General features: G+C 39.3%; 1 protein-coding gene across 1 annotated transcript in view; it reads left to right on the plus strand.

Annotated features, from left to right (window-relative positions):
• PPME1 (protein phosphatase methylesterase 1) overlaps positions 1–15,314 on the plus strand; it is a 53,790-nt gene that overhangs the window by 20,255 nt on the left and 18,221 nt on the right. The window contains exons 4-6 of the mRNA XM_056115901.1: positions 7,102–7,159; positions 8,307–8,358; positions 14,199–14,353. Of these exons, the coding sequence (XP_055971876.1) occupies positions 7,102–7,159; positions 8,307–8,358; positions 14,199–14,353 (265 nt within the window). The remainder of the gene's footprint in view (positions 1–7,101; positions 7,160–8,306; positions 8,359–14,198; positions 14,354–15,314) is intronic.

The following is a 15,314-nucleotide window of genomic DNA, read 5'->3' on the forward strand; positions in this document are numbered from 1 at the left end:
GACCACTGTTGTCAGTAGAAATATAAACCACTGATCTTCAGTCATTGGTTTATGGACTGGTGTTGTGTTGCGTGTTTAGAACGGATGAAATCCAACTGGTTTGTCACTTTTGTTATACAACTGCCAGTTCTTGGACTGGTATGCAAGACAGGTGCCAGTCTACAGGTGTAAAAAGCTTGAAGAATGCTGATATAAACTGCATTTGTGATTTAAAAAAATTTTTTTTCTTTTTTGGGTCACACCCGGCGATGCACAGGGGTTACTGCTGGCTCTGCACTCAGGAATTAGCCCTGGCAGTGTTCACGGGATCATATGGGAGGCGGGGAATCGAACCCTGGTTGGCTGTGTGCAAGGCAAATGCCCTACCTGCTGTGCTGTTGCTCCAGCCCCAACTTTTTAAAAAAAAAAAAAACAACAGATTTTTTTACATTTATTTTGTGCTAGTGCTTACCATACATGATCTATTGAACTTCTTTACTGAATTTTAAAGATCGATACTGGTTACTTACTAATTCAGTTTTAAGTAGAATTAGTAGAGAAGGCACTCAAAGAGAAATACAAAGGTATTGAAGAACATAACAGTGAAGTATGCTCTGGAAATTAAAACTGGCTGAGTATAAAAGATGACAGTGAGAATTAGTGTTTTATTTGAAACAGTTACAAACACATTGAGATTTTAAGGTTCTGGGAAATTGAACATTTTGGTGTTTGTCTGCTTATTGTTGATCTATGTGGTTGTAGGGACCAAGCCCAGCAGTACATTATCATAATCATACCCTGTGATAAATTAGGTTTTACCTAGAAAAACAAAAGTAGTGGATCTCTATCCTCTCTTGATGCCAGAAGAGGATTTGGTCAAATATACCCATTCATGTTGAAAATCTTAGCAGCTAAAAATAGATGAAACTCTTCGTGGATTTTTTAAATTATATACCAGAACATTTATAAATATACTTCATGTTAAAGCACACACACACACACATACACACACACACACACACACACACACACACAGTGAAGCATTACTGTAAAGTTAGGGATATGGTAGGTTGCTATTTTCAGTCTTGTTCTAGAGTTTCTGCACAATAATAAATTGGGGGGAAAGTATTTTTTTTAAAGATTTGAAGAATGAAAAGCTGTCATTATTTATAAATAGTATCTTCCTAGAAAATTAGGGAAAACTGCCTCAGTGACTCTCAACTCATTAAAATTAATAAGGAGGGTGTTACTTGGAACATTAAATAGGGCTTTGTCCTTAAATACACCTGGCCTGGGATTCAATCCCTGGCACCCCAAATTGTACCCTGAGCACTGCCAGGAGTGACTCCAGAGTGCAGAGCCAGGAGTAAGCCCTGGTCTCAGTCAGGTATGACCCAAGACCGAAACATTAAAATTCGTAGGGGAAAGATAGATCGTAGATTAAGGTCCTTGCGTTGAATGCAGCTGACCCCAGGTAGGGTCTACCCCCGCACCACATATGGTTCTCTGAGCAGAGATTCAGGAGAGTAGCCTATGAGCACTGCTGAGGTTCGGCCAGTCCTTGGCCCCCAAATTTCAAAGAGATTTTTTGTGAGATAGTATCAAAAAACTAGTAATTGTACATAAGTGTAAGTGCCCAAGATAATTTTCAAGATAATTTTGAAAAAGCCAGGGGAAGCGGTTTGGTAGAAGATAGCTCAAGAGGTGGAGTGCATGCCGGGTGTGTCCTGAGTTCTCTCCCCAGTACCACATGAACCTTCAGGCACCAGTAGGTGTGGCCGCAGTGTCTGAGGCAGCCCTGAGTTCCCAGACCCAAGCTTCAAATCATCAGGTTTTCACTACTCGCCGCATTATTAGCAGGAGGGTCCCAGGGCTTTGAAAAAAACATTGAGAAAGCCAGTAGAGAAAGAGGATTTGACTTTTTTGATAATCAAAAAGCGTTGTAAAACACAGTAATATGGTATTGACAGAATTAAGAAACAAGCCCATGTGTAAGAAAACTGTTAGTGTACAGTTACAGTTATTATCAATTCAGGGACTAGAGAGACAATACAGGGGTTATAAGAAAATTGTTAGTATACAATTAACAATCCAGGGGCTGGAGAGATGGTACAGGGGTTAAGAATAGCTTTGTAAGGGTCTATCTCAACAGTGATTCAATAAAAAAGGTAAGAACAAAAAAGGTAAAAACCATAGAGACTGCAGTGATCGTATAGGGGTAGGGTGCTGCTAACTTGGGTTTGATCCCCAGCAATCCATATGCTCCCCTGAGCACAGGGCTTGCATGGGCTCAACCCTGGATTGATCCCCAGTACCACATGGTTCCCTGACGATTGCTGAGACTTAGCCCTTGGAGGCCCTTGAGCACCACTGGCATCGCCCTGATGCTGCCCGGTATCACAGAGCCCAAGCAGCAGCACTGTGATCCTTGAACCTGGCTTTGAACTGTTTGGCCTGGTTTTCTCTGAATTGCTGGTCTTTGGGCTCAGGAGCACTACTTGGTAGCCCTGTCTCCCCTCCACCTAATCCAAGTGGATTAAACTGTTGGATTTTATTTTGGTTTTGGGGTGGTGCTTGGGGTTCCTACTGGCTCTGCACTCGGATGACCCAGTGATAGGGAGCTGGGGATCTAATCTGGGTTGGTTGTGTGCAGGGCAAGTGCCACTGCACTATCGTTCTGACCCTAAACTGCTGAATTCAAAAAACAAACTCGTAAGAACACTCATTTATAACCTTGAATCAGGCCTTCTTAAATTTGGCCACAAGAAGAGAAGGAGGGGGAGGGGGAAACACCTGCTATAGAAGCAGTCAGTGGGTGGGGTATAGCAGGTGATGGGAGGGAACCTGGGGACACTGATGCTGGGAAATGTCCGCTGGTGGAGGGATGGCTGTTGGAATACTGTACGACCAAAATCAATTATGAATAGCTTTGTAAGGGTCTATCTCAACAGTGATTCAATAAAAAAGGTAAGAACAAAAAAGGTAAAAACCATAGAGACTGCAGTGATCGTATAGGGGTAGGGTGCTGCTAACTTGGGTTTGATCCCCAGCAATCCATATGCTCCCCTGAGCACAGCCAGGAGTCATCCCTGAGCATTGCCAAGTGTGTCTCCGCCCTCCTCCCCCCGGAAGGTAGAAGTCATAAAAGAAAGATTACATGCAAACCTTCCTATGGTCTGTGGTCCTGGAGGCTTGCTATCTACCACCCCTCACACACACACATACACACACACACACACTCCCCTGCACCTACTGCACCTCAGAATTGTGAGATCTCTGAAGCACTGTAGCCAAGTGTGTGTGAATACCGCAACTGAACTGTGACTCCTAGTGAGTCCCACAACTAAGAGTGTATGAGGACTGTGGCCAAGAGTGTAGCATGACCTCTGACAGGCGTGTGTGTGAGCACACAGTAACTCTTAGTGAGCACTTCCATTAAACCGTGGCACCAATGGAGCCATTGGTGGTGATTTGCAGCCAGATTTGGTGAGCACCACAACCAGATGAGCAGGGGACCCCGGGTCACTGCAACAGCAGAAGCAGAGGGAAGGTGGGGAGGTGTTTTTTTTTTTTTTTTTTTGCTTTTTGGGTCACACCCAGTGATGCACAGGGGTTATTCCTGGCTCTGCACTCAGGAATTACTCCTGGCGGTGCTTGGGGGACCATATGGGATGCTGGGAGTTGAACCCAGTTTGGTCATGTGCAAGGCAAATGCCCACCCGCTCTGCTATTGCTCCAGCCCCAGAGAAGATATTTTAAAGTTCAAACAGATGCTAGATAAAAATATTTGATTATGTATCATATGAGCAATAATAGAGGTTGACCCAAAAGCCTCCGTCCCTCTCGGAGAGCCCGGCAAGCTACCAAGAGTATACCGCCCACACGGCAGGACCTGGCAAGCTACCTGTGGCATGTTCGATATGCCAAAAACAGTAACAATAACAGGACTCATTCCCCTGACCCTGAAAGAGCCTCCAGTATGGCAGCATTGGGAAGGATGAGTAAGGAGAGGCTGCTAAAATCTCAGGGCTGGGATGAATGGAGATGTTCCTGGCACCCACTCAAGCAAATCGATGAACAACAGGATGACAGTGATGCAGTGATACACTGATAAGCAATAACGGGTTGATTTTAAGCAGTAAGAAAAAGACAATCCAGTACAAAGAGATCCAATGTAGCAGTTGGAAATAACATATTAATGGGTCCATCATATTGTTAATGAAGAAAAGAAAAGAAAAGAAAAGAATGCCACTCATCAAATTTGCCAGAATTATAAAGTTGGAGCAGGTTAATCATGTCTGTGGATACTTATTTCTTCATACTTTCACCAGTTTTCAATATGCCTCTCAGGAACTGTTACTAAAACTGAACTATTTTCCTAGCCTACTTACTTGATAGGTAATTTGGTGTGATAACAGTGACACAGAAATATTTTATTACCATGCAGTTTTGTCTCATTCTTGAGTTCAGGGCTAGGCTGAACTTCAGTTATACCCTAGAAATACCTGGGAACTCTTAACATGTATGGATGTATATTAGCCCCCTTCAGGTAGCACTTAACTCAGATTTTCTGTGGCATTAGCACCTGAACAGTAGCACTTGCTTAAGTTTGTTGTATGATTCTATTATGCAATCAGAATTGAGAACAATTTGGCACCAGGTTGCTTGGATTTTAATCTTTGCCAGTGCCTCACTGTTGGGCTCTGATCAGCTTCCTTAATTACCCTATAAAATGTCTGTGTCTGTAACATGAAAATTATGTCTGAATAAAAGTTGAGAGAAAATTGTAGGTAGTTCACTTGAAATTATTGGTGTATGACTCATGGTAAGGTTAGTTCTCTTTTTATGCTGTCTCTTCCTAGTTTGGAAATTAGAGTGATAACTCGCTCCACAGGTGTTTGGATTGGAGGGGTATTCCTCTTTTAAAGTTTTATAGCGTTCACTGGTGAAGCCATCTGGCTCTAGACTTCTTACTAGGCATACTTTTATTTTTAACTTTTGATTTCTGTATTTAAGTTTGGTCTGTTCAAGCTTTCTGTTTCTTCCAGGTTCAGTCTTGGAAGGTTGTATGATTCTAAAAACATTGTTCGTTTCTTTTAGGTTGTCTAATTTGCTTGCAGATAGAAGCCCAAAGTACTTTCCTTTTGGGCCCACACCTGGCAGTACTCATGAGTACTTTGTTGTAGTTGGGGACCATGATATGTTAGAGGACTCCTGTGTACAAAACATGTTCTCCCACACTTAGGAGCATCTCCTTGGCCCCCACTTAGTTGATGTGGATCTGTATCGTGGTTGAACTCCCTTCATACTGCTTTTGTTGGCATTCCATGGGATCTAGTAACTCATCTGTTTGTTTTAATTCTCCAGGTAGTATTTTTATTTGTCCTTTGATTTCTTTGTTGGCCCACAAGTTATTCAGAAATTTGTTGTTTGCTGTCTGCAGGTTGAAGTATTTCTCATTTTCTTTTTGTTGATTTATAAACTCTTCCTACTGTGATTAGAAAAGATGCTTGACATGATTAAATCTTCACGTATTTACTAATTTACTCTTTGGTGATGTCTGGTATTTGTTTCGTGTGTCATTGAGAACAATATATATTTCTTTAGGCATGGAAATTTTTGTTTCTATATATCTTTATAAGTTGTATCCATTTCATCAGTTTGATTTACTGTTGATATTTTCTTGTTAATTTTTTGTCTGGATGATCTGTCCACTGCTTTAGGTGGTGTGTTGTGATCCCTATAGTTATTATGTTGCTGTCAGGGAATCCCTTTTGGTCTTTTAAGTTTTTTTAATATATGGGATCCCTTAAGTTGTATATTGTATAAATATCGATAACTTCTTTTACTCCTTGATCAGAATATAATAGCTCTCTCTTAATACATCTTTTAGTTCACAGTTTTCATCAGATTTGAGATTAGCCCTTGTCCCTGCAGTACTGGATTAAAACACCTTGCCTCTAGACTTCTACTCAGAAAATCAAACTTCGACTCATTCATTATTTATCATTGTTACTAATGTCAGACTTTTATTCATAGTATAGATTTTGCTTTTTAACCAATTCAACCATACTCTGTTTTGAATTGATAAGTTCTAACCAATCACATTTAGGATCATTTTTGATGTATGAGACTCATTGCCATTCTCTTTGTTTTTTTTTTTTGTTTTATATTTCTGTTTACTTTTCCATTGTTGCCATATACTTTTATTTTGATTACTTTTGCTAGTGATTCTCTCTAATCCCCCCCCACCATATGTCTTCTTCAGGTTTTTGTTCTGTGATTACTATGAGGATTGTATATTTTTTGCAAGATAGTCTTGTTTTGTGCTAGTCTTGATTGGTCATATTTGGACTAAACCAGATTCACAAGTTTATATGGCATACAACCTCCTTTTCAGAAAAAAATCATTCGTTGCTTCCCCCTCCTATTTTATTCGTAAAAGTTAAAAAAGTGCTGATGGCATTCACTAACAGTAATTGTTGCCTATTGTTTTAAAAAAACATAGTTTAGTTGAGGAAAGTTTCCAACTTTTTCAGTTTTGTTTAAACTTCTAAACTTATGCCTGTCCATGGCATCATTTGTTTTCAATTTGTTTTTTATTTTAACTGTGGTAAATCTTGTGTACAAGCTAGTGAAACAAGTTTATTGCTTCATCTTGAATCTTTGATTAATTTCATCATTTATACTGTTTTCAGGGTTATTTCAGGATCTGACTATCACGTTGATATGATACCCTGAGCCATGGTATAAATGGATTCACGGTCCTTATTTAGGTAACATCCCTTCCAGACTAGGAAAAAGAAGTTAAGGAATATGGCCAAAAATTATAGGTAATAACTGAGCTCAGAGGATCATTGCTTAACGTTGCTTATTCTGTTTCATTTTAAAAGGTGATGGTTTGAGAAGAGATTTAGGTGTAGAAAACCATATATTTAAGTTGGGATTTGTAGTTCAGAAAATGCACCGAAAAGCAGGAAATGTGTTTTAAAAATTAAAAGTGGCATTTTTTGCTTATTTTCTTGAGTTCCTTGAATTCTGATGGCAGTTTATTCAACAGTTGTCATTATTAATAGAAAAAAATTGCTAACATGTAATTTCCTCCTTTTCCTCTCCTCTTAGGCAGCTATCATTAGTAGGGTTCAATGTAGAATTGTGGCCTTGGATCTGCGAGGTCATGGTGAGTAAAGTTCTCTTTCTCATTTATCTCTTTTTCGGTGGGGGCACACCCAAAAGGTATGTTTACTTCTAGCTTACTCCGGACTCAGTGCCCAGGGATCACTTCTGGTGGTTCTTGGGAAATCACATGCAGTGCCCAAGAAACCAAGATTAGCCACAAGCAAGGCCAGTGCTTTAACCCTTTTACTGTCACTCTAGTCCTTCCTTTTTTTCATCCATCCTACCAAAGCAGTCTTGGTGGTGCTTCCAAGGGCCACCATACAGTTGTAGGGATCAAACTTAGGACTTCAACATGCTCTGCATGTGTAGTGCCACTTGACCCATATTACTGATCATTTATTGGGGAGGGGGGGTGCATACCTGGTAATGCTCAAAGATTACTCTTGATTCCGCACTTAGGAGTTACTCCAGCATTGCTCGGGACTGTATGGGGTCCTGAGGATCAAATCTAGGTCTGCCATATGTAAGACTAACGCCCTATCTGCTACACGATTGCTCGGGTCTTTTGATTCTTAGTCTTTGATTCAGTGATGTAGTTGCTAACTCCACTGAGTAGTTTTAAGTGTTATTACTATTTGCAGTGTAGTAATAAAATAACTTATTTGCTCCGTATTGGTATTTTGAGAGAAGGCTTAGCATCCCTCAAATATGGATGTGTGAACAAATGAGTGTTGATAAATTTTTATCATAAAAATTTTATGATGGAGTGTGAATAAATTTTTGCTAGATTACTATAATTACCCGGGCTGGAGCGATAGCACAGCGGGTAGGGCGTTCGCCTTACAAGCGGCCAACATGGCCGACCCGAGTTCAATTCCTCCGCCCCTCTCGGAGAGCCCGGCAAGCTACCGAGAGTATTCGATATGCCAGACACAGTAACAACAAAGTCTCCAATGGAGACGTTACTGGGCCCGCTCGAGCAAATCGACGATCAACGGGAGGGCCTTTACCTTTACCTTACCTTTACTATAATTACCCACCTTAGATGTGCTGACTATAAAGATGTATTTAAATAGAAATTTCTTTGTCCATCATCTACAGTAATGAAGTTCCCATTCCATTGCTCAGTGGTGAAATATTTGATAAAGAATACTTTTGCTTTTATAATTCCCACCCTTTAGAATTTTGTTTGAAACATTTCTTTTCAGGTGAAACAAAAGTAAAGAATTCTGAAGACCTATCCGCAGAAACAATGGCAAAGTAAGTTAACCAATATTGTTTATACATAGCTTGTACTTTGATTACTATTAATACCACTGTAGCACTGTCCTCCCATTGTTCATCGATTTGCTCCAACAGGCACCAGTAACGTCTCCATTGTTAGACTTGTTACTGTTTTTTGGTATATCAAATACACCATGGGGAGCTTGCCAGGCTCTGCCGTGTGGGCGGTATACTCTTGGTAGCTTGCTGGGCTCTCCAAGAGGGATGAAAGAATCAGACCTGGGTCAGCCGCGTGCAAGGCAAACGCCCTACCTGCTGTGCTATTGCTCCAGCTATTATACTATTACTATTAATAGTATCCTTTATCATTCTGACGAGATTGTTAGATGATATTTAGCACAGAGAAAATTTTCTTTCTGTTGCCTTTACTTCTGGGATCTTCTTACTAATTTAATCCTGAAAGAAACCTTCTTTAGTCTTGGTATAGCCAGTGTCATGGTCCTCATCTACTTCAAGGTAAGTTTTTCTTGCATTAGCTTTTGGAAAGTTTTCTTCTGTTGACAGCACAGACTAGGACTTGGATATATAATGGGAATCCACGTTTGGAAAAATGATTGTAAATAAGAGATTCTGTGAGATGTACCTTAAGTCTCAAAGTGAAAAAAACAACAGTATCAAATGAGTGTATTGTACATAGTACATCTCAAAGCTGGTCATTCATTAAACTCACTTAAATGATTAAAATACAGTTGATTTGGTTATGCCCCATAAATGTTGAACTCATGTTTTACCAGTGAAATTTTAGCATTGATATTTTGAGAAAGCTCTAGGATCTGATGCAGCCTGTTTCATGACTCATGTTTGGAAAGCATTACCCTATATTTTAAGCAGGATTTTTCTTTTCTTTTTTTAAATTTTATTTTCATAAAATTGTTCACAATAATGGATTACACTCAATATTTTGACACCAGTCCCACCACCATTACTTTGAGTTTTCCCACCACCACTCAAACCTGCCGAGAAAGGCAGATGCTAGATGATTTATTTTGTATTGCTTGTTATGAATGGCATAAGATATCACATCTGGGTACTCCAGGAATTCTAAAATTTTAGATAATTAGGATCTGGAGAAAGCTCTGCAGAGAGTTGCTGGGTTCTGAGATTCTTTTATGTATCTCTGGATCATGGCCGTTAATGAGCTTAAACAGCTGCTGGAGGCAGTTCATGGGCGGGACTTCCAGGGTCCCTAGGGGAGGGAAGATAAGGTCCAACCCATCACCTATCCCTTGAGGCATGGAGTTTGCAGCCACTGATCTAAGTGGGAGTTTTCTAACTACCCTGCTTTAATACGTGTGTTCTAGGGGTGGGGAGGGGGAAGAGGGTGGCAGGGGAGAGAGAGGGTGGGGGAAGGTGGGAGGGGGCAGGGGGGGGGGGAGAGAGAGAGAGAGAGAGAGAGAGAGAGAGAGAAGAGACTGTTAACAAAGCTGATCCCAGTTTGATCCCCAACATTTCAAGCACTACTGTCAGGAGTGATCCCTGAGCACTGCCAGGTGTGACCAGATTCAACTATTTTTCTTTCAGAACCCAAATTCATGTACAGTCAATTTTATTGGCATAGTAACCACATTGATGTACTTTATATTTCCTGAAATTCATTAAGTATAAATTAAGAATTATAAAGGAAAATCATTTCTCATTGGGTAGGGGTTTATGCCATACCCAGTGGTATTCAGGGCTTATCCCAGATTCTGTGCTCAGGCTATTCTCATAGGTACAAAGTGATCCCTCATTGTCATTTTGACTTGTATTTCCTTGATAATAGATAATTAGCATTTTTTATGTGCCTGTTGGTTACCTGTATAGCTTAATGAAATCTCTCTTTAGCTCTTCTCATATTTCACTGGGGTTATTTTTCTGATGTTGAGTTTTTTGAATTCTTCATATATTTTTAATTTTAACGCTTTGTCAGATATATGATGTGAATATTTTCTCCCATTCAGTAGTAAGTCACTTTGTTTAGTGATTCACTGTGCAGAACCTTTTTAGTTACATATAATTTTACTTCCTTTTTCTTTTTTGTGTACCAGTGTAGTCCAATCCCTCAAGAACCACTGAAGCCACTACAGAGTGTTTCTTCAGCATGCCGTATGGTTTCAGGCCAAATCCCCAAGTCTTTCATCTATTTTAAGCTGACTTTTTCAAGGACAAACATTTAAATTTCATGTTTTTGCAGAACATGCAAGGAAGGAGGGAGTTGGTACTGAGAGAAAGGAAAAGATAACAGGCACCAGAAAATTAAAAATTAACTATTAAAATGCAGTAGATGAAGATGGTTGATTTCTTGCGAAAATAAATGAAGCAATAAAACACTTAGGTATTTTCTAAATTCACTTTGTGAAATAAAAATTTCAATTTGTACGTACTTAATGGGCAATTAATGGGATTTTAAATTAGTGCTGACGGGTTCCAGAGAGATAATACACTATTACAACTTGTCTTATGTGTGTCAGAATTTTTTTTTTTTACCGGATTTGATCCCTGGTATCTCATGTGGTCCCCTGAGCACCACTGGGAGTGATCCCTCATTGCAGAGTCAGGAGTAAGCCCTGAGTACTGGTGGGTGTGGCTCAAAAACCAAAAATAAAGTAGTGCGGACAATATAATTAGTTTTAAATAACAGCTTTAGAATTTATCTGTTTTTAAAATGCAGCTATACTGAAAATTCAAGATTGGAGCTTGTGTCATTTGAATAGTACCGTTTTCCTTTTGTATCTGTAATGTGCGATATTGCTTCTCATGAAATAAACTCTTCTTAGTATACATGATAGATTCCCTTTAAAAAGCATCCACCAAAATTGCAGTCTGTCTAGTTACAGATTAGACTTGTTAGGTAATCTCTGAAAATCTCTATCTTTTCTGTGGAAATTTTTCCATGGAATATCAGGACATGTCTTGAGAAAAGCAATCTTTTTTTTGGGAACTGAATCACCATGTCCCCGGGAGATAGTAAGAAAGCTTTCATGATTGAGTTTCAGTCATACAATGTTCCAACATCCATCCCTCTTCAGTGATCATTTTCTACCACCATTATCCCCTGTATCTCTCCTACTATCACCTCCCTCAGACTGTCTCTATGGCAGGTACTTTTCTTTTAACTCTCTCCCATTCCCACCCCTTCTCTTTCTTTGGGCCCCTTCTTGGTCATTATTGTTTGCAATGAAGATATAGACAGGCCATCATGTTTGGTCATTTACCCACTTTCAGCACACGTCACCAGTCCAGAGCTATCCATTCCAAACATTATTGTCATAATGGTCCCTTCTCTGTCCCAAATACCCTCTCCTTGAGCCCTTGAGGCAGACTTCCAACCATGGACCGTTTGTCTGACCCTTCTTTCTTCTGTCCTTGGGTGTTAGTCTCTTACTATTTTTTTTATCCCACCAGTGAGTGTAGACATTCTGTGTTTGTCTTACTCCTTCTGACTTATGTCACTTAGCATATTCTTCATTTCCATCCATTTATAAGCATATTTCATGACTTCATTTTTTTTTCTTAACAGCTGCATAGTATTCCATTGTGTAGATATACCATAATTTCTTTAACTAGTTGTCTTTTCTTGGGCACTCAGGTTGTTTCCAGATTCTGGCTATTGTGAATAGTGCTGCAATGAACATACTGGTGCAGATTTCATTTCTGCTGTGTGTTTTTGCAACCTGGGGGTTTATTCCTGGAATGGGTATTGCTGCATTATATGTAAACTCAATTTCTAGTTTTTTGAGGAATACCTATTTTGTTTTCCGAAAAAGACTGGACCAGTTGGCATTCCCACCAAGAGTGAATGAGATTCCCCTTCTCTCCACATCTGCGCCAGCACTGGTTGTTCTTAACTCTTTTTGATGTGTGCCAGTCTCTGGGTATACGGTGATAATCTCACTGTTTTGATTTGCTTCTCCCTGATTATTAGTGATGTAGAACATTTTTTCATGTGTGTTTTGGCCATTTGTATTTCTTCTTTGAGCAAGTTTCTGTTTATTTCTTCTCCCCATTTTTTGATAGGGTTTTTTCTTACAAAGTTCTACCAGTGCCTTATAATATATTAGATATTAATATCTTAGATATTAGCCCCTTATCTGATGGGTACTGGGTAAATATTTTTTTTCCATTTTATGGACTGTCTATGTATCTTGGTCACTGTTTCTTTTTTCTTTTCTTTTTTTATTTTTGCATTTTGGGTCACATCCAGCAATGCATAGGGGTTACTCCTGGCTCTGTACTCAGGAATTACCCCTGGCAGTGCTCAGGGGACCATATGGGATGCTGGGAATCAAACCCGGGTTGGCCGCGTGAAAGGCAAACGCCCTATCTGCTGTGCTATTGCTCCAGCCAGGTCACTGTTTCTTTTGAGGTGCTAAGAAGTTTCTTGGTCCCGTTTGTCTGTGAAAAGCAGTTAATTATTTTGGTAAATGAATACTTCGACTAATAATGTTAATTATCCTGGTGGTGGATACTTGAGTGAATGATCATATCTCTCTTTTATCTGAATATATATCATTCCCAAGCTACCATATGAAGTTGGTTTGTTTCACATTCTATCCACCTTCATGCCTAAAACATAATGTATATCTCTAGAGATCTAGACGTAGATAATTTTCCACAAGTATCCTATTTCAGTCATTACATGTTAGCACCAAAAGTTTTACCTTTAAATTGAGTTCCAGAGGAGTATAAAGTATCGTTTGTTTTCATTTATGAAAATTCTTTGTCTCACATTCAGTTTGTTAGCAGATGCCATAGAGAAATCTGTAATTGTTTTATGAGGTTTTGTAATTACTGCAGAAATAATGTCATTTACCTTTGCCATCATGAAAGCCATGGAAACTTTTTCTGAAAGATTATGCATGTATATCCACACCTACTATATTTGGACTCAGTCCTTCAGGTGTATATAGTAACACAGCAAGACAGAACTATCCTTTGAAGATGACTGACTCACCCACCCCCAAAAGATTAATGGTGTCTTGAGACATACCTTTACCTACTTATAACTATTGCTAAAGTAGGCCTGCATGCAAATAAAAACCAAAGTTGATACTTTTCAGTCTCATTTTCAAAGGTTTAAGGTTTCACTGTATTTATTAACAGGTCTATTTATAATTAAAGACTAGGAACAGAAGCCAGTAAAAATTAGTTGTGAACATCTTTCTAGTTTCTCAGAGTACTGTACTTACATTTTATGTTCAGACATCAAGTAGCTTTACAGGACAAAATGTAAATAGCAATTAACATTTGTATAGTACTTTAATCCTTTCAAAGCAGTTTTATATTCACTGTCTAAGTTCTCTAAGCAACCCAGATCATAAATGGATAGTCTTATCTTTATTTTATACAGATCGAAAGTAAATAGCTAATCCAGGTTCACTTAGGACAAATAATCTGGGTCTGCAGTTCATCTTTTGACCCCAAACCTCAATGCATTATAATGCTTAATAATTAAATTGTTTTCCTGTATTATAGGTAGGGAAACTGGGACATAGATTCGTTCTAATCTAGAACATAAAATCATTCTATGATTTGTTCCAAATTTCTAGTTTAGAATTAAAATCAAAGTTGCATAATAGTGAGAGTGAAGTAAAGGAAAATTAGGTATTTTGGAGTTTTAGTCTTAAATTGCCAGTTACCAGGAGAACTAGAAATGTAGTTACATGGATGGAGACTGGGGGAAGAGGTGTGATTATGTAGGTAGATTTGCAAGATAATTCAGTGAACCGTTGTAATTTCTAGGACTTGGAGTTATAACCAAATGCAGGAGTTAGGTAGGAAACCATTTTTACAGTGTTGCCAGAAAGCTTTCTCAGTTTTTCTCCTTCTCTTTGCAGAGATGTTTGCAATGTGGTTGAAGCCATGTATGGGGACCTCCCTCCTCCAATTATGCTTATTGGACATAGCATGGGTGGTGCTATTGCAGTTCACACTGCATCATCCAACCTAGTGCCAAGCCTTCTGGGTTTGTGCATGATTGATGTGGTAGAAGGTAAGTGTTAATATTCACCAAATCAGAATCTGTCTAAGGGACATCTGTGGCAGATTACTGTTACTGTGTTTTAATTTATTGATTTCACTCATTATGAAGTACATTCTTTCATATCTTTTCAGTTAATACAATTTTGTGATAAAAACTTCCCTGGAACTTTTTTTAATGGAGTTGTAATTGACATATAATTTGCATACAGCATAATGATTCAGCCTATATATTGCAAAATGATCGCCACAATATGTCATTTTAATAGCCATTGCCCCATATAATTAAAAATATTTTGGGGGAGCTGGAGCGATAGCACGGTGGGTAGGTCGCTTGCCTTACACGCGGCCAACGCAGGTTCGATTCCCAGCATCCCATATGGCCCCCTGAGCACCGCCAGGAATAATTTCTGAGTGCAAAGCCAGTAGTAACACCCCTGTGCATTGCCAGGTGTGACCCAAAAAAAGCAAATATATATATATATTTTTTTTTCTCTGATGGAAAGTACTAAGATCATCTTGGTCATACTCTACATCTCCGAGATGTGCATCCATCCAGTGTCTTTTGACCACTTTTCCTCTTTCCCCCATTTACCTATGTACCCACTTTATATAAACAGTTCTCCATATTTCTAAAACTCTTGGGCTTCCAAAAAATGGCGAAACGGACTTTAACAAACAGATTTCTGCTTAAATACATTTGGCTTGTTTTTTTTTTTGGAGGGGTGGTCACACCCAGTGATCCTCAGGGGTTACTCCTGGATCTGCACTCTGGAATTACTCCTGGCATATGGAATGCTGGATATTGAACATGGGGCAGCAGCATGCAAGGCGAGCGCCCTCCCTGCTGTACTGTCATTCCAGCCCCACTGAAATACGTTTAGAAATCTGCTATATACCACAGATAAAGACTTGTCCCACACAGTTTGGGGTGGTTTGCCAAGGCACATGTGTATCCCTAATTGTGAAAGGAA

Source organism: Sorex fumeus, unplaced genomic scaffold (genome assembly GCF_029834395.1).
Source record: "Sorex fumeus unplaced genomic scaffold, SorFum_2.1 ptg000030l, whole genome shotgun sequence".
Taxonomy (NCBI): domain Eukaryota; kingdom Metazoa; phylum Chordata; class Mammalia; order Eulipotyphla; family Soricidae; genus Sorex; species Sorex fumeus.